Here is a 19425-nt window from a genome sequence, read left to right as displayed (position 1 = left end):
ATTCAGATTATATCATTTGTATATGTAGGTTTGTTTTACTTGTTTTGTGTATTGATAACGCAGAGGGCTAAAAATATCAATTTCTGACATTTGTCTAACTTCCGAGGTATCCCGAATGCAGCATCAATTGGTGCGGAGTCATGAAAGTGTTTGTAAACAACTCAATCAGAAGGTAATTTAACAGCCACGTTAATAATTTTTATTATACTCTCTTGACTCCTGAATGTCGGCATAACGAAGTGGTGTATATGTTTGTTGTCTTCTTATTAGAGTATATTTGTCGTGGAAGGGCTGATAACTTGAGAAATGTTGCATGTAGATTAGCTCGCAAGCTAACTAGCAAACGCTTCTACCTTAGCCTGACGTTAGTCGGTTGTGCTAATTTTGCTTCACTCTGCCTACACGAGTGGATAATAGATTAGCTAAACTGGTGCACACTAGCCGGCTAGCTAGCTAAATTACATGCCTTTGTTTAGCCAGCAGTTAAAGCGCAGCTGTCTTTGGTCAGTGTCATATCCGTATAAGTTGCCCTAGTTAAGGATTGACATTTATTATTAAATTTCTTTCACGCTAAGCGTTATTTCGCAATAACAATGTATACGTTTACAGTAGCTTTAGAAAGAGGAGCAAATGTGTCCTAGCATTACACAGGCGTTGTGTTAAGCTTGCGTTGCACAATTTTAAATCAACTCATGAGGTAGTTATTATCGTCTCTATCTTGAACTAAAACAGCTAAGAGAGCTTGTTGTTTACATGTGTCTTGCTACATAATTTTATGTCAAGTCACATGTCGTGGTGTCAAATTACAAAGGGGGGTACATTATGTGTGTCTTTTCTGTAGGCGCTGCAAACTGGAGTCGGACCAATTCCAACACACATCCTTGAGTGTCAACACATCCTCCAAAGTGTCCCTAACCTTGGGATATGAAGGATGTTTGAGCTCGCAGTTTTTCAATATCTTGAAGTCAACAGGATGACACAGCTGTAACATCAGTGACTGATTTATAGCTATCTGAATAGCTAGAACATTGCACTTGCAGAGCCCCAAGACCCATTTCATTACCTGTGAGGTGTTCACTTACTACGTTAAGATGCCTTGGCCCTTTTCGGAGTCGATCAAGAAGCGGGCCTGCAGATACCTCCTGCATCGCTACCTTGGCAACTTCCTGCAGGAGAAGCTAAGCTTGGATCAGCTCAGTCTTGATCTTTATCAAGGCACTGGGTCCCTTGCACAAGTGCCACTGGATAAATGTGTATGTGTAGTGTTAACCTTTTTTTTAGCAAGCAAAACAGATGCAACAGCAGATCCATTTATGTTATTTGAACACAAGCTGTATGAACTAAAAGACAGGGCTTTGCAAGATATTTTTTTTACAGTTGCTACAATGTGTACATGCAAAATTATCACGGCCACGCTGGGTCAGTTTCCTACTGTAAAAGTCTGTCTTATTGAACATGATTCCCCCCAATTTAAGGGCATTTGGATACACAGAGCTTTGTTTAATTTGTAGGATACTGAGTTTGTTGCTGATCAGTGACATATCTGATATCTGACAAAATGAGCAAAGAGCAGCGAAGATGATGTAAAACCATAATGAAATGCAGAAAAAGCCAGCTTTTCTTTTGTAGTGCCGCTCTCTATTAAGAAAAAAGCAATACAAAGGAAAATACTACGATAATGAGCGTCATCTCTTGTTCCTCAGTCACTCAATGAGCTCCTGGAGACGGCAGATGCACCGTTTGAGGTAATTGCTGGGTTCATCCAGGCAATTTCTCTGACTGTCCCATGGGCAGCGCTGCTGCAGGAAAACTGTGCCCTCGAGGTCAAGGGTTTGGAGATGGTGCTCAGGCCAAGACCAAGAGTTGGTAGGGAACTCATGTTCTCTGTGTCAGTAATGCCATAAGCAACAAATGAATCAATAACTAAGTATTGGAAGTATAGAAAGAGGTCAGATAAACTGGCTTTCATTCAGTCATTTATGAATAACTTGACAGATCATTTTTGCTAAGATTATGTGTCACCACTGGTTGTTCCTCCAGCATCTGGCGTTGAGCCCATGTACTGGTCCAGTTTCATGACAAGCAGCATGCAGCTCGCCAAGGAGTGCCTGAGTCAGAAACTCACTGATGATATGGGAGAGAGCTTCCAGCCTTTTGAAGGATTAGAGAAGTTTGCGGAGACGATAGAGACAGGTATGTTATATCTATACTCCCTTTCAGCCCTCAGCAAGTTTAGCAGCCCAATAACGAGTGAATTAATTGCTTTTGATTTCCTGTCTCGCAGTTCTGAGAAGAGTCAAAGTGACATTTGTGGATACTGTTCTTAGAGTTGAACACATTCCAGAAAATTCTAAAACTGGAATCGCTCTTGAGATTCGAATCAACAAGTAAGTTGTGACAGTGGTGGTACACCAGGAAAATGTCCAGGTTATGAGATTGTTATCGAAACATTTGTCTGTCAATCACTTTGTTTTATGAATCTTTTGCCAATCAACATGGGAAACGTGTAGAAAATGCCGTTGAGCTGTAACATGCATTACATTTCTCTGATTTGACATAGTTATACAAGTTGTGTTTTGGTGTTGTGTTCAGGATTGTGTACTGCGACGAAACAGGGGACGAGAGTTCAAATGTAAACGTGCATCAGCCAACAACGTTTGCACATAAAAACGTGCAGATGGAAGGAATCGCTGTGTTCTGGGACGAGTTCTCAGATGTGTCTCGTGGTTACAAATCTTCGCCCACTCCATCGGTTGGTATGGCGGGGAGATTAGTTTTTGCATGGAAGAGTTGCATGTTGAAGCCTTTTTGATAAATAAGTCTTATTTTGCAGGAAATGGAGCCAAAGCTCTCCCCCAGCTGGAATCCAAAAATCATTTGTGAGCCTCATCCACAGTTCACAGAGCCGCTATCCTCCACAACACACTTTGAGCCGGTGCAAGTTGGGAGCATCAGTGGTAAAATAGAGTTGTCCCTAACGCTAAAAAACAACTTAGCTCTGCCTGGAGCAAAGGTACAGGAACCACTTCTTGATTACAAAATAATTCTGCATTAGGTTAATGGAAGTATTCTTACTGTTTTGCATGTGTTACTTCCCAGCTGGATGTTGTTGGACATGTTGATACGCTGATTGTTCTACTGTCCCCACGCCAAGTTCATCTTCTCTTGGACTTGTTTGGCGCTTTCTCTGGTGGAGGTTAGCATCTCACTGTTTGTGGATGATGAAACGGGGTCACGGTCTCACCGCATTAAATGTTTAGAGGTGGAGTGAATAGAGTGTTTCCTGTTCTTCCTGTGTAGGTGCTCAGGAGTGGAGTAAGGACAGAAAAAGTCGTCCGATACAGCAAGAAGATGAGTATCGGCTCCATATGGAACTGAACCGGTGTCTAAAGAAGGACACTGCTGTGCCAGGAACAGACCCCGACCTCTTTGACAGCCAGACCGCCAGAACCGTGTCGAGTCGAGGTTGTAATGAGATACCCTGCTACAACTTCTGCATGATCAATGATTGTGTTTACAATCACATTAATGTTTGGATAGTTGTGACAGACAGTATTATGAATTTCATACAAGTCACAGAAACTGCCTCAGCCTTATTTTAGATGTTAGTATTTTACATTGCAGAATAGAATAGAATAAACTTTATTGCCATTGCGTACCAGGGTATAGCGTGTGGGTGCTTGTGCACTGAATAAACAAAATAATATAAAACAAGATAAAAACAGTAAGGTATAAAAGAAATATACAGATGTGTATTCATATATACACAAACTATGCACTCACATGCATATGTACATAAATATATATACACATAGATATACATACATTTTCATTTTTTTGGGGCATTTTGACTCTGCAACCTCTTTCCTTCAGCTTTGCAAACAAATCAGTTTGCAAACAGTTTGCAAGACTATGTGAAGAATGCATGGTTTAAAAACAACAGCTTCATTTCTGATCGGAAAAAGAAACTCACTTATGATTAAAGTTGGGATTTTTAGACAGAAATCAACCTGAAAACGAAACTTGAATTGCAAAGGAGGGATGATTGAATGTTGTTGTTTTTTTTTTTTTTAAAGAATATGAACCAATACAGAACATGTTGTATTATTATTATTTTAACATTTTCTTCAATCTTTTTCGCTGTAGATGATGTGTTCTTCTCCATGGCGGACATGGACATGTCTCACAGCTTGTCATCCCTCCCTCCTCTGGGTGAACCACCCACAGTTGACTTGGACTTGTCACTCAACAGTAACTATTCTGCCTCCCCCGGAGAGTCTCCTTCAGGAAATCCAGCAGTAAGTCTTGCTCCTGAAATCCTCAGTGAAGTGCGGTACAATGCCACGTAATATGCATCCTGATTGAAATAAGAAGCTATTCTTTCGAACACGAGTGTCTTCTGTGTTTCTAGGCTCTGTGGGATGATTATATGGATGTGCCACGACAACGGGAGAAGCCGACAAGCGAAACTCCCGTCCAGTCACGGGATTCACAGCTCCCTCAGAAACTGTTGAGACAGACTTGTAAGCAGTTTGAGAAATTGATGACCACATAAAAAAGAATAGAAATAGAAAATAATCAGTGAAATCAGCAGTCGGCTTATTGTTTTTCTCCTCAGTAGAGGTTTATATTCTTCTGGGGGTTATTGTTGGACTTAAGTATTTCCTTTTCTTTTTCAGCCCATCCATCCAAAACCCATGGGGACGAGTCAAGGCCAGAGCTGGTGTTGAGATTGTCGCTGAGCAGCTTTGCTGTCTCAGTTCTCCACATTGATCCTCTGCCACCTCCTCATGCTGCTCCCAGCCCACTTGGCCCAATCGCTGCGCACTTCTTCAGCACGGTTGGGCCAGGCCAGCTTTCCCCAGATGTTTTCCTTCAGTCTCGGACAGTGTTTAATCAGGCTTGTCCCCATGACCACCTCAGGTATACTATCGCTCAAGGTTCTCGTGTTCCGTAGCCAGATTTGTGAATTGAATTTGTTAACATGTGGTGGTCTTGGCTTACATTTATTTGCAGGTTTGTTGGCCAGGGTCTGAAGATAAAGTATGAGCACTGCCAGGGATCCAGCCTGCGGACTTTTAGCACTGATATCTCCCTTAACAAGGTGGAGTTTGTGGAGTGTCTGTTCCCCTCTGAAGTCCTCATTGGTGGCTCCCAAAGAGGAATCCAGTACACTGAGGTTAGACTTGCAACCCAGAGCTAAGCACTAAGCACACTTTTCAGCACTCCAGGCTTTGGCTCCTAAAACACTGCTTATACATAGAACACCAGAGAGATGTAGCTGGCTTGACTTTAAGATTGTTCTGTCACACCTCAGCTCCTGACATTTGACACCACAGCCAGTGCTGATGCGCCGCTCACCACCTGCCTTCACCTGCTTTACAAACAAGCTGAGCGCAGAGGTCCCCAGGTAACCATCGTTAATAGTCCAATATGAAACCACAACACTGACTCTTACCACACGTTTTCTTTTCTCTGCTCGTCTGTCCGGCATCCAAACTATTAACCCTTTGCCTGTGTGCAGGGCGGCCAGGTGCGTCTTAGCACCATTCCAAGGAAAGCTGAGATCCAGGTGGAGCTGGGCCCCGTGCGCTCTGAGCTGGACATCAGCATTGTAGATCGTCTCAACTCACTACTGCAGCCTCAGAAACTAGTTACTACAGAGATGATGGCCTCCCACATGTATGCATCTTACAATAAACACGTCAGCTTGGTAAGGATATCACACAAACAAGGGAATTACTGTAAATGATCACTGTCTTCAAGGCCAACCAATGCAGAAATGATTTCAGGATGTATTTTTTTATATCTGCCTCTCACTTGTCTCACAGAACAGATATGCCTCCCTGAGCCTGAATTTTACAACTTTATTACATTAAGTCATTCAGTCATTACGTAAGAGCTCATTTAATTCTGGCAAGCCTACAGGAAAGCTTTATTTGTCCAGTAAATTAAGACGAACACTGATTCGCTGCTGTCCTTCCTGCTCCTTCGGAGCTGCAGCTGCAGACACACAGCTGGTTCCGACAACAGAGAGTGCCAAATAAAGCTCAGGGTCATGTAGAACTGAGGCAGCTGAGCATTTCAGTCACACTTACATGTCAGCCATCTCTCACTTTTAATGTTGCTTCTTAATTAGATTTAAAAGAAAGAAACAACAAATCTATTGGATATTTATGGAAGTTCATGAATTCACTGTCTTTGTAAACACTTTTCCCAGCACAAAGCCTTTACAGAGGTTTTCCTCGATGACACCCATACACCCTCCAACTGCCACGTATCGCTGACCGTTAACGCGCCGGTGCTGGCCATCGCTGTGCGCTTCCCCATCCCTGACCTGCGTTCAGATCAGGAGAGAGGCCCCTGGTTCAAGAAGTCTCTGCAGAAAGAAATACTCTTTGTGGAGCTGGAGGACCTGGAAGTAAAAACAGAGTTCATGGGTGGCAGCTCACCTGACCAAACCAAAATGGAGCTCACGTTCAGGAAACTTACTGGTATGTCCGTTTTCAAACTGCAGTCTGAAGAAAATTCTTTTTTATAAACGATCTTAAATGGCTTTTATGTTTGCGCTTTTGTGCAGGGAAGTTCCAGGAAGAGCCGGATCAACCGGCTGCCCGTTTCCTCAGAGTGTCCCACACCATGGATGGAGACATGACGACATCTGAAAGTGTCAAATTTGACTGGCCGAGGTCAGTTTGTGCCCCCAACCTCCACCCAGTCTGTCCATTCATCAGCACCTTACGGCGGTATCTCATTTCTTTTGAGCAGGGTTGTGCTGAAGATGAACCCGACTGCCGTCCATTCGATCCTTGAGCGTGTGACAGTTGAAGATGATGAAGGGGCGGAGGACCATTCCCTTGAGGAAGAAGAGGAGGAAGGGGCTGCTCATTCATTGAAGGATGTGTGTGACTTTGGGAAACCAGAGCCGTCGCCCTTTTCTTCTCGTAGAGTTATGTATGAGAATGAGGAGGTGAGTGATAAGTATAGGGCCATATCACTCTTAAATATTAGATTACAGCCAACTATTGTAGGTAGAAATACAATTTCCTAAAGTTGAATGACAAAGGTCCACTCAGCAGGCATTAGACCCACTTATAAGATCGCTCTTGTTTGCGCCTTAACTTGAGCATTAATATCAGATATTCACTAAATTCTCCCTCATCTTATAAGTGTCTATTGGTCAGTTTTATGTTTGATATTCACCAGACAGAACAAAGTACTATATGGCAGCTGGCTATGAAGTGGAAATTTCAATTATTTAGAAGACCTCTTGTGGTTAAATGAGAGATTATTACACGTGGATAAAACATGTTTTTTAATCGTCAAGGATTTATTTCCTCTTCTTGTGTTTCCTTAATAAACATTTCCTTTAAAGGAGACGAATTATACCCTTTCCCCCCTCAAACTGACACAATTTCCCATGGTCTTAATGAGATGTCTGTGACACGCTTTGGTCAAAAAAGCACGGTAAGAAACGGGAATGAGACAGCATACAGTCTCTGTGCAGACAGAGCCTTGGAGCTCGGACTACACACCAAACTGAAAATGCTTGACTGTCAGTTTTGTTCTCAAATATTTACATTCCCTTTGTGTTGAGTTGTGCTATGGACAGCAGCTGATCCCTCTTTGTGGGCAAAATCTCGTCACAAGTCACGTGTTGAACTGGCCCAGGCTGTTAAAGCTCTGACCTAAGTTTCCCCTTTCAAGTCTGAACGCCTCTCTGAATGTTACATTTTCTGTTCCGTGGGGCTCAAACTAAGTTGGTCGTTGCATCAGACAACCAAATATATGTTCTCAACCGTTAAAAAAGAAGAGTTGTGTCTCTGATTTGATCATGGCGTTGATACGATGCAAAAAGATTTGCATTCGCGTGCGAGAATGTTCTCTGGTCGATGTATTGTCATGCATGTCAGATGGATCTTTATGCAAATAATATTGACCGTCTAAGCTTTTCACAAAACAGGTGGTGACGAGGTCATCTTTATTTCTCTCGTTGTTTTGTTTGTAATCCCAGATGATCATTCCTGGCGACGTCGCTGAGATGACAGAGTTCCAGGAAAAAACAATGAACAGCTCTCGTTTTGTCCTGGAGTTGTGCTTCCCCAACGTACAATTATCGCTCCCCAGCAAGCCATTCTATGAAAAACTACACAACAGGTACATCATTTGTTATTTTGTCCACAAAAAAGAAAACGTTGAATATTTTTAGTGAAATGAGGCTTTAAAAAAAAAAAAAAAAAAAAAAAAAAAAAAAAAAAAAGAAATGAGGCTTTAGATCCTTATTACTCCTTGTTTTATAAGTAAAATGCATGTCGACCATATTATAGGATCAATAATGACCTGTTGCTGTGGGAGCCCACTGCTCCCTCCCCAGTGGAGACCGTAGAGAGCATGCCTTACGGAGTCGGACTTTCTGTTGCCAGTCAGTTGATCAACACTTACTCAAAGGACAGCTTTAGCCAGTTTCGCTCTACTGGTCCTGAAGGTGAGATGACGGGACCAGTTTCAGATATATTCACATTCTCAGTCTTGTCGCTAATGGAAAATGGTGCATTGTTCTTGCAGAGGAGACCAGTGGCTCTGAGGAGGAAAATATGCTCTACTACTCTCCTTCCTCTGACGTGGGCTTTAGATCTCGAAAGAAGAAAAAGTCCAAAGCCCACAGTAAGACTTCCCAGAGCCTTTTTTCTGTCATCCTCAGTGTCAATCATGGCCTGGTGGCTCTTCAGACCAAGGCCAAGGTAAAATCAGTTTGATATCCTCTGCAAAATGCAGTTTTATTTAGCTAAAACTTGTAGCTACTGATATGAAATGCGGGGATGGGGTTTCCATTTCTGTTCCAGAAGGAAGATAAAACTGAGTTGAAAAACAAACACGGTGAGTTCTGGATGGAGGTGAAAAATGCTGTTTTGTTCAGCGTCACACAGTACGAAGGACACAAGGATCAACACTACATCTGCTTTCATACCAGTAGCATTTGCATGTACCACCAAGGTAAACCTTCTGCACTTTTAATGGGATTTTATGTTATCACTAAATATCACTTGTATGTCATTGTAAATGTGTGATATTGGCCGATCTGCTCAGGACTCGTAGACGGAGGCACTTCTGTCTCAGACATCAAGTTGCCATGCAGGACACATCCCCACTGGCTGGAACCGACCATTTACCAATCAGAGACTGCTCCAGAACGATCCTCAACACCCTCAGAGGGTATTGGTCTGGAGGCACGCAGCATGGTGTCTGTTGCTGTCAAAATCTCATCACAGAATGCAGAACGCAACATCAAGGTCAGATGCTCACAACATTAATGGGAGGGGGGCTCATGTGTGCAAATGTGTTGTAATACAGAGTCTTCCATAGCTTCATTGCTCTCGCTCTTTGCATCACACTCTGTGCTATTGTTGTCAGATTTCAATTATTTTCAAAAGCCGCAAGTTGTAAAACTGGTTAGTGTTTTACAAGAAAAAAAGCCTTCTTGGACTTTAGTTCTTTCGTATCTTGTTGATTACATTGCAACCTTGTAGATTTACATTCTTGAACTTTTGCACAAAAGCTTTGTTTGCTTGAGAGACTTAACATGAACTCAACTCCAGCGGATATAAATTTGTCCTGCAAAGGCCTGCAAATAGCATTGTTTTGTCAAAAAAAAAGGGGAAATAAGGGCATATGAGGCAGTATTTTTATGCATGTCAAGATCAGGCATGATTTTATAGTGATTATCAAATATTTTCTCAAATACTTCCTGTGCAGAAGTGTCTTTATATTGTGTAATACCACCTTATTTAGGCAGATTTGTGTGTGTGAATGAATCATCTTACTTTTTATTAGCTGCTCACTGTGTTGATGTGCACCTTCTCTGCAGGAGTTTCTGGTTGCAGTTGGAGTGAGAGGAGCCACACTCCAACACAGAGTGGTCCATCCCAGCTTGGGCTGGTACGACCAGGTAAAACAATCTGCACCCTGTCCTAACTCCTTTCAAAATATACGTTTTCATGACCTTCATATGTCATAAGACTATTTTAATCGTGTCACCAACAGATTGTCGACTTTCTGAATGTTTCTGATGAACCTGTGTTGGGTTATGCCCCTCCGACGTCTGTCACTACCCTACATTTACACCTATGGAGCTGCTCTTTAGACTACAGGTGAAGTGGAATTCAGACCAAATCCTAAAAAATGAGTTCTTATCCATTTGTGTTGCGTACTTTGATGTGAGAACTCTTTGTCTCCTGACAGACCCCTTTACCTACCACTGAGATCGCTGGTGGTCGTAGAAACATTCAGCATCTCCAGCAGTGTCTCTTTAGACAATTCTTCATCAACGTTAAGGTAAGAATAGGTTGTTGGTTTGTTAGTTATGAGGGTTTGACTATAATCAAGATTTATCAAGATGTTTTTGCTCTATATAGACTAATATGTTGTTTACAGGATTATTTTGGATGAAGCTGCTCTGTTCCTCTCAGACAAGAGTAACGCTGTATCTGTTAACCTAGTGCGTGGTGAGTTGACTTCAGTAACATTAATGTATTTGACTGTTGGAAATGTTCTCATGCTGTTTTGACTAATGTTCAGTTTGTATCGCAGACTATGTTCAAGTGGTAGACATGGGAACTCTGGAGCTGAGGATTACAGCTGTCAAACCTGGAGCAGATGGAAAGTTGGTAAGTTATCTGTCTGTATGTGAGATTATTGATTTCTTCCCAAACATAAATTTCTTAACACATTGTCACTGACTCTTGGGTGATAGTCGGAGCCCAGATTCGAACTGCGCTGCTCCAGTGACGTGATTCACATAAGAACATGTTCGGACTCTTGTGCTGCGCTAATGAACCTCATCCAGTATGTGGCCAGCTATGGAGACCTAATGCCGCCGGCAGAACCAGAGGCCAAACACAGAAGCACCATACAGAGAAGCAAGGTCAGCAGTGTTGCACATTTACAAAATCATTTCAAAACTTTACCACTCCTACATTCTCCTCCTATATTTATTTATTTTTGACAGGCGGAGGTTCCTTGCAGGCCACCGTCTCAGACCCCACTGCTTGCTGAGACTGAGCAGCAGATGCTGCAGGATCTGATGAGTGAAGCTATGGAGGAGACTGATGGACAGCAAGCACCAGGACTGCAGCAGAATGGTACAGACTTGTGCAGTTTGAGTCTCAATGAATGCAAATTTGTTGTTTAAATGTTTTTAGAGGGTGCACCGCGCAGTATACACCCCTTATACGCTGTTATTTGTCACATCGTTGATAAACGGTGTTTCTTTTTTGTGTGTGTGTGTTTTTATTGTTGTTGTAATTTCCCGTAAAATTATTAGTAATGTTGACCCATGCTGCACTCTGCAGCTTATACGAGTTTTTCATTCAAAAGGTTCACACACAGGCTGCCCTGGTGCACGCCACTGGCACGCTGAGTCGGCAGAGTCTGCTCACCATTTAGATGCTGTATCAGTGCCAGAAAGGCTCACTCAGATACAGCGGTGTAAACTGCTTGATACAAACACCAGAATCAGTGCAGTCTTAAATGGATTCACAGCTGTGCATTAACCAGCAGATGTATTTTTTATTTGTGGTACATTTATCGGGTTAATTATTGATGACACAATAAACCTCGATCGCTCTTGCAGTTCATTGTTGTTTTAAGCTAAAGCTTATGATATTTGCATATATTTTCACATGTATGCAGGTGCTCATGAGGAGCAAATTTATGACCATGACCCACCTCGTTCTGACCTGTTCCTATTCCCTGATGAGAGTGGGAATGTTAACCAAGATTTAAGCCCCACCTACCCCATGCTTCCTTCTCCTCTCATCACGCCTGCTCCTACTCTGGCCCAAGAGACGGACGACTTTTGCATCTTGGAAACTCCTGGTTCCAGAGGAGAGGTTGGGAAATTTGCACAGATTAGGCTGGATAACGTAGTGATGGGCTGTTTGTGAAACCCTGGGCCACTTAACTGTATGCCGTGTGTGTTTCAGGATCAAGACCAGGAGCCTGTGGTAAAGCTGCTTACTTCAGACCCAGTGGAAATCAAGCACGATCATTTCAGTCAGCCTCTGGAAGGGAGCGACTCCAGCCGTGGAGCCATGAATTTTCCCATCCCTGAGGTTCGCTACCTCATCAAGGAGATCTCAGTCATCTGGCATCTTTATGGGGGAAAAGACTTTGGGAGTGCGCCTTGCACAGCCTCTCATGCTAGAAGCCGAGGGTGAGACATGAATCATGACATGAGTCTTTTTAAGTTTGCTCAAAGAGAAACAGCCTTTTTCAATTGTTGTCATCCTCTTCGCCTTGCAGATCTACTCCTCATAGCTCCCCGTCTCAAACTCCAGTCAGACATGCGAGAACTTCAGGGCGGGCAGGAGGTGGAAGGGGAAGGAACCCTGATGTCCTGATGGAGATCCAACTCAGCAAGGTTTTGTTTACGAGAATAAATGTTCATTACATTTTATAGCTGTAGACACAAATCGCGTACAGTAGTTTCCTGAGCTTTAGCTTTCTGTAATTGTTTCATTAGGTGAGATTTCAGCATGAGGTGTACCCACAGCCTCACTTGGCCGCTCGTTCTGCCGTGGACCAGCCAGTGTCTCGACAGGTGTTTGTTGTGCAGGATTTAGAGATCCGAGACAGACTGGCTACTTCACAGATGAACAAGTTCCTCTACTTCTACTCCAGCAAGGAAATGCCGCGAAAAGCCCATTCTAACATGGTGAGGAAGGCAGCATACTCAAAATGATGTCATGACGTTGTGGCTTGTTGTGACTTCATGGGCGCTTTTGTTCTCAGTTGACAGTTAAGGCGCTACATACATGTCCTGAGTCAGGCCAGGCTCCCCCGGAGTGCTGCTTACGTGTCTCCTTGATGCCTCTGCGCCTCAATATTGATCAGGTATTAGAGTCGGATACAGATTGTTGTTGCAGTGTCATATAGAAAACAACGAGTGTGCCAGGTAACACTTTTTTTTTTTGTTTGCTTGAAGGACGCACTATTCTTCTTGAAGGACTTTTTTAGTAGTCTTGCTACTGAAGTGGAGTTTTTCTCACCCCCTGTTCAAGAAGGTAAGACTGGCGATTCACAGACACATCTATTGTTGTGGATGTTACTTTGATTTCATAACCTCTGATTATGATTGGTTTTGCAGCTGTCTGTGTCACCACAAAGAAAGCAGCTGCCCCAGAGATCTCCTGCAGCTTCTCTAAGCACACTGCGAGCAGCCAGGATGCAGCCCCGATCATTTCAGTTCCTGCTCAAAGGCAAATGAGCCACAATGGTTTCCCAGCATCCGACAGGGAGGAAGCGAATGACAGCGAAGCCTCTGCTTCTCCCTTCACAGACCAGCCAATCTTCTTTAGGTCAGCGGTAAATACTATAACTAAATCTTCAAAACTCCTAAAATGTCCAAATTACTCATAGTACTTGTTTGTTCTTGGCCATATCTTCTCCTAACAGGGAGTTTAGATTTACCTCTGAGGTTCCCATTCGATTGGACTACCATGGGAAGCACGTATTGATGGACCAGGTACACGATCTAAGAGAAAAATGTATCAACTCCTTATTCTGTTACTAGTGTTTTATGAATAATGTTGTGAATATTTTGTTTCAGGGAACATTTGCAGGAATCATCTTCGGGCTGACGCAGCTTAATTGTTCAGAGTTGAAACTGAGGCAGTTATGCTACAGACAGGGGTGTGTTGTGTGAGAGTTTCTCATAAGACTCTTACTGAGAACATTTTTTCTCACAGTCATGCATTATAGTGTGTATTGCTATCAAGAGCATCATTGTTTTTTTAACGGAACAATTGTTTTTCATAAGAAAGTAACACATGTCTGTGTTTCAGATTACTTGGCGTGGATAAGCTCTTTTCTTATGCAATAAATGAATGGCTAAATGACATAAAGACAAACCAGCTCCAAGGGATTCTAAGTGGTGTGGCACCTATTCACACTCTGGTGAAACTGGGTGGGTATAGTCCTTGTTTTGAACCCAATTACAGGCTTTAAGTGTTGCTAACTGAGTCAAACTCTTAACAAATGAGCATAAATGTTCTTTCAGTTTATATTATGAAGATGAATGTTCTTTTCAGTTCACGGACTCAGGGACTTGGTGTGGCTCCCCATTGAGCAGTACAGGAAGGATGGTCGGATAGTGCGTGGATTTCAACGCGGCACTGCCTCCTTTGGAACCTCGACTGCTATGGCCGCTCTGGAGCTCACAAATAGGATGGTGCGGACCATCCAGGTACACCGGTCTCCCACTGTTGATAACGAGCCTGTATTCAGCACATGCTTCTTTATTAGACATCTAGAAAGAGAGTTGTTCATGCCTCTGTCTCTGCAGGCAGCAGCTGAGACGGCCTATGACATGGTGTCTCCAGTACCCGATGAGAGAGACACAAAGAGGGTGAAACGGTACTCCCATTATGGCCTGGCTCATCAGCCTGTTGACCTGAGAGAAGGCGTGGCCAAAGCCTACACTGTGGTGAAAGAGGTAAACAAATCTGAGGCTCAGCAGACTATTATGTTCCCTGTATTTACATTAGAGCAACAAACCTCTATTTTTAGAGAGGAATTTATAATATTTCCACCTCCAGGGTATCACAGACACTGCATTGACCATCTACGACACGGCCACGCGGGAGCACGAGCAGCGCGGGATGACAGGAGCAGTGGGAGGAGTTCTCCGTCAGCTGCCGCCAGCAGTAGTTAAGCCGCTCATTATGGCCACCGAAGCCACATCTAACGTCTTGGGCGGGATGAGGAACCAGATTCACCCTGATGCACGTCAGGAGGAGTCTCAGAAATGGAGGCAGGGTGAGGAGTAATTGTCATTGCCATATGGTAGCTGAAAGCATGACCGTGCAGAAACCACAGCTTATAGATGTATTTTTTGTAAGAGGAAGAAAGGTGGACAAGCAGTTTCGGTGTAAATAAAATTGTGTTCATCTCGTACCAGTTTGAGCCGCTGTGATTTAGCTTACCATTTCCCTCACAGTGCCTTCATGGTCATCAGCATTGTCCGTCGTTTGCTTTATCAAAGGGATTTATGAGGAATAAATTTGTGAGCCACATATTCTTGTAATATGGTTTATGTTCTGTCAGATGTAAAATCATTGAAATGACAGCTAGGTTGTCTCATTAGCTACTTCTTTGAAACAGCTCTGTTTACAGATAGTGGTACATTTGCTTATCCTACATGGTGTCAACAAACACTAATGTTATAGGTGTAATTAACCTTAATTTATTACATGTACTGTATGTTGGCCTTTTTATTTACTGTAAATATTTCTATCATGTAATATTTCATGCAAAAATGAGAGAACGAGTATAGAAACTGAATGTGTTAAAGCTGAAAGTCTTTAAAACAGAACTGTTAAGTGACTTGAAGGGTTACCGGCCCGAGTAAATGAGGAATGGGAGGATTATTCGAATGTGTCCTAAAGCTGCACAGTTTTATCTGGTGCTTTGACGCTTGTGTTGTGGAATTTCCACCAAAGCTGCTCCTTTTTTTTTTAAATTAAAAAAGATGATTAAAATGTTTTAATTGCTTCGATCAGCTGCTCACATTTTCAAAAAGGTTGACACAGTTAAAATAAACTGGACATTTTCAAGTCTTACTACCCAGCTCAACTGATTTATATTTTTTTTGTATGTGTAAGAACATTGATGTTTGTTGTGATGAGTTGTGTTGCAGGCATTCTTGTTCGTTCATGTGGAAAGACTATTGTTTCATGTACATATGTGTACAGTTGATTCATGAATTTGTATTAATGATGCACAAAAAGGAGGAAATAAAAGCGGTTAAATTCACCACAGCTGAGTGTAGTTGATGAACTGGGATTAGTGCTTGCTATTCGTGGTATTTTATCTCGGGTTTGTTCTGTATCGTGTTTTTTTTTAAAAACTACGTAGCGATTTTCAACATTTATTTTGAAACGCGTGTCCCATTAAATCGTAAAATGGCGTTGCCATGGCAACACTACAAGGCAAATTTTCGTGAACTGGGTAAGTGTATTTCGTCGATAGCGTCTCTTAAGTAACAGCGAAGTGTTTGCCTATGATGGACGTAGTCGTAGCTCTGGATAGTTTTGAAAGTGGTCTGACTGACGACGAGAAAAAGCTTCTTTACCTTCGTGCACGCTCGGCCGGACTGACATTTTGCGGGTGCGCGCACGCAGTTTTCCTTTGTGAGCTACTCCGCTCACTCAGGTAATTTGTGTTTGGCCTATTTCTAACTCTCCGTGCCGCTTGTGGGTACTTTTACACCGACTTTTAGCAAAGTTCCAAACGCCTGTAGTTGCTCCTCATTTTCAGGTGTATCATCAAAAGTCACACTGCAGTCACAGACTCGTTGGTATCAAGAGATGATGGTGACCTCTGTGTGGGGATACTTGGAATGGGTCACCTGGGAAAACAGCTGCTCCTCGGACTCCTTGAAAAGACCAGAGTCAAACCATCACATATTAAGATCTCCAGAAATCCAGAATCAGCAGGTATGATGAAGCCACAGTTATGCAAGCCAGGACATTGTCACAGCCGCCAAATACCTCATAAATACCTTTATGTCCCAAAAAGAGGCACCCAGCTGCTTATTATAATAGAAACTGGGGGGAAAGACTTGAAAATAAGAGCCTTTGTTGTTATCTTCTGTTCTTGATTAATACTATAAATCAGTGATATTTCCTGAGCTTGCTGGGTCTTTAGAGTCTTGGACACCATCACCCTAATTTCTACAAGCAGATATTTGCTTATGCTGAAGCTGTGGGGGACAATATTTTTGGCATGAAAGGGTTTGGGTCTTTGTTTTTTAGAGCCAGTCGTACATTTGTGCTTGGTACTAATTTGAGTTAAACTTTGAGTACATGTTTAAGCAGGCTTTGAACACATGCAGATAAACGTTGTGTTGGGAGCAAGCGGCAGTCATGCTTCTGCTGAAATACATTCTTGAAACAATCAGCTATTGTCAGGTGACAGATTGTCTTTTGATGTGTCTGCCTTGATTAGCAAGTGGCTCCCAGAACAGGAAGTCGTGGCCCAGATATCCGGTTTCCAGGAGCCTACAAACAATGGCACAGGCTCAAAGAGGCCTCATTAACTGATGCCTGTACCTCGTCGCGAATTGGAAATCTTTGAAACATCTCTGGCAAATCTTCCGTTTATTTCCTGTCCGGACCTTGATACCAGCCAGAGAGACTTTGAGTCTCGTGACTCGTATGGCTCACTTTGAAATCTGTAGTCATTTAGCTAATTAGGGGCCTCAGCTTGATGTTTTGCCTGTATATAGCGATGCTCTTCAGTAGTAAGCTGCTGATCCTCGCTGGCTTCAACCTCATGGGTCCAGGTCAACAGTACTTCAGAGCCCTATAAGGCTGGTTTCTGGGTCAGATGTTGACACAGACAAGTCCTCCAAAAATGGTCGGCTGTCAGACACCAAAGTTTCATGATTTTCCACTCCAGCTCATACCACTCTGAGTGTGAGGGAAGAATCTCAGGCTGAGACTGTTACAGTAGTTTAGAGTGTATAGACAGCATATAACACAGCCTCGATATGTCACTAAAGAGGGACACACAGATCCACACTTTTTCATGTAAACATGAAGAGGAGTCTCTACGATAATGCACAGTTTAGGCAGCAAATCCTTTTTTTGATGTGATTAGGAGACATTTATGAGTTAATGATTAACCTTATGTTGATTTAAATTGCACTTTGAGCTTACTGGCTTTTATACTGCCAGAGATACAACCCTGTTATATTCTCTTTTTAGAGGAATGTCTTCCAAAAGGAGTTGAGTGTTTCTTTGACAATCGCAGACTGGCAGCACGGGCAGACGTTCTGTTCCTCTGCTGTTTGCCCTCTCACCTCCCCGAAGTCTGTGCTGACCTCAGGTCTCATCTGTCAAAACGCTGCCTGGTGTACAGCCTCACCTCTGCTGTGCCTGTCACCAGGTACCACCACACTCCTGCAAAAACATGCATCTGACGCCTTGACTTAGAGTCAACAGATCCTACAGGTTCAGATTTCTGTTTCAGATTGGCCGAACTTCTTGGACACGACTTTATTATAAAACCACGGTACGGATTTGCTGCTTGTGATGCTGGAGACGTGTGGCTGTCCTGCTCTCGTCTGGCGTCAGCTTTGAAAGATCCGTTGCTGATAGAGGCATCATGTCCTCTTACGATGAACGGTATGACAAGTTTGAGGTTATTTCTCAAAGCTTTCTTTTGAGCTTTTCCCCTTATATAACATGGAAAGGAGAGCCTTTAATATTGTGCACCGAGAGTCGACCTTTAATTTGACAATGACATTAATAAACTTGTCTTCCTCTGTGACTACTGATGCTGATATTTGATTGTAGGTGGGATTACTCTCGGCCTGCACTGGATGTGTGCTGTGTTGTACTGCCTGTTGAATATCTGCACCTCTGCCAGTCTGGGCTCCAGTGTGACTCTCGCTCTGATTAACAGCATATTTGAAGATAAATGCACAAACAGTGTGCAATTAAATGCTCAGAGTTTCATCAGTTCATCTTATGCATCTATCCTTCTTTCCAACGAGTGAGTAGTTCAAGGGTATAACATTGTCATTTGTTGCTGCGCAGACAAAACAATTAGTTTTGTGGACAGATGAAAGAAAAACAAATGTACTCATTTAAATGTTCTCTTTGTTTGTCACAAAAAGGCCTTTTCCTTGGATTTCCCTCACAGATGCCCAAACCAAAGAGACACCGCTGCTTCGCTTTCTATCAGGCAGCAAATCTATGCAACAGTGCATCTCTGCGGCATATAAATCACAGCTGGAGAGTTACAGAATTACACCCTAATTCAGCACTTACATGGTTGTTTTACATATATAGTTTTGAAAATCATTAAAGAGAATTTAGGAGTCTGTATTTTGTTATGCCTTTTATACTTTTAACATATTGATTTTTCACTCAAGGTTTGATTTATGTGTGAAAAGAATGCTTCCGTAATGCAGAAAAGCAGTTATGTACTGTAATATGATGCAAATATACCGCTAATCACTATTTCTGTCTTCAAAACTTACATTTATACATAATACCAGACCTTCAACTATCATCCTACATTACATGTCAAAAGATGTGTTCGGTTAGAAAAGATTACCTGGATTAGATTTTTAAAATATGGAAATGAGTGTCCTGTTGACTTTTGTGTCAGTATATTTAGTGAAGATAACTTGATTTGACCTGTTTTATAAGCCAGATGTGTACCTGTCACGTTACGTTTCTGAATAGTATATATATTGTATTTCTTTATGATAAAGGACATTTTTTGAGAAAGTACAAGATAAAAAAGTCCTCCATGTGATCACTGGTGAAAACAGCAATAACAAAAACTTAAAACTTACTGAAACGAAACAGCAATGTAGATGCTATAGATGAATAAAAGAATATATGTGGAACCTAA

The 19425-nt window shown here is 42.4% G+C and overlaps 2 protein-coding genes across 3 annotated transcripts; both read left to right on the top strand.

Moving 5' to 3' along the window:
- The first annotated feature begins 87 nt into the window (after positions 1 to 87).
- Positions 88 to 15810, top strand: LOC140270900 (autophagy-related protein 2 homolog B-like). 2 transcript variants are annotated; one of them, XM_072366150.1, is made up of 43 exons: positions 88 to 172; positions 842 to 1253; positions 1704 to 1866; positions 2041 to 2193; positions 2285 to 2387; positions 2593 to 2752; positions 2834 to 3013; positions 3100 to 3196; positions 3301 to 3465; positions 4147 to 4298; positions 4412 to 4523; positions 4680 to 4923; positions 5017 to 5179; positions 5318 to 5410; positions 5525 to 5713; positions 6221 to 6494; positions 6581 to 6689; positions 6769 to 6970; positions 8015 to 8157; positions 8328 to 8485; positions 8566 to 8741; positions 8844 to 8994; positions 9088 to 9290; positions 9866 to 9946; positions 10042 to 10148; positions 10240 to 10332; positions 10432 to 10502; positions 10588 to 10664; positions 10751 to 10921; positions 11006 to 11138; positions 11689 to 11888; positions 11982 to 12211; positions 12301 to 12418; positions 12521 to 12712; positions 12790 to 12891; positions 12983 to 13061; positions 13145 to 13355; positions 13453 to 13522; positions 13607 to 13689; positions 13842 to 13963; positions 14088 to 14242; positions 14342 to 14491; positions 14595 to 15810. In XM_072366150.1, the coding sequence occupies exons 2-43, from the start codon at positions 1092 to 1094 to the stop codon at positions 14823 to 14825; spliced, it is 6228 nt and encodes a 2075-aa protein (XP_072222251.1). In that variant the 5' UTR covers positions 88 to 172; positions 842 to 1091; the 3' UTR covers positions 14826 to 15810. The 2 variants fall into 2 exon arrangements, with proteins under 2 accessions (XP_072222251.1, XP_072222252.1); XM_072366151.1 differs by lacking the exon at positions 842 to 1253 and having other exon boundaries at positions 112 to 172.
- A 207-nt stretch (positions 15811 to 16017) lies between these two features.
- On the top strand, positions 16018 to 18896 carry noxred1 (NADP-dependent oxidoreductase domain containing 1). The gene is made up of 6 exons (XM_072365184.1): positions 16018 to 16209; positions 16315 to 16493; positions 17766 to 17946; positions 18031 to 18185; positions 18357 to 18555; positions 18680 to 18896. The coding sequence occupies exons 1-6, from the start codon at positions 16058 to 16060 to the stop codon at positions 18819 to 18821; spliced, it is 1008 nt and encodes a 335-aa protein (XP_072221285.1). The 5' UTR covers positions 16018 to 16057; the 3' UTR covers positions 18822 to 18896.
- The last annotated feature ends 529 nt before the right edge of the window (positions 18897 to 19425 follow it).

Source organism: Leuresthes tenuis, unplaced genomic scaffold (genome assembly GCF_036924035.1).
Source record: "Leuresthes tenuis unplaced genomic scaffold, fLeuTen1.0.hap1 SCAF_15, whole genome shotgun sequence".
NCBI lineage: Eukaryota > Metazoa > Chordata > Actinopteri > Atheriniformes > Atherinopsidae > Leuresthes > Leuresthes tenuis.
Note: the sequence above shows the minus strand (reverse complement) of the source record. Positions and strands in the feature narration are given on the sequence as shown.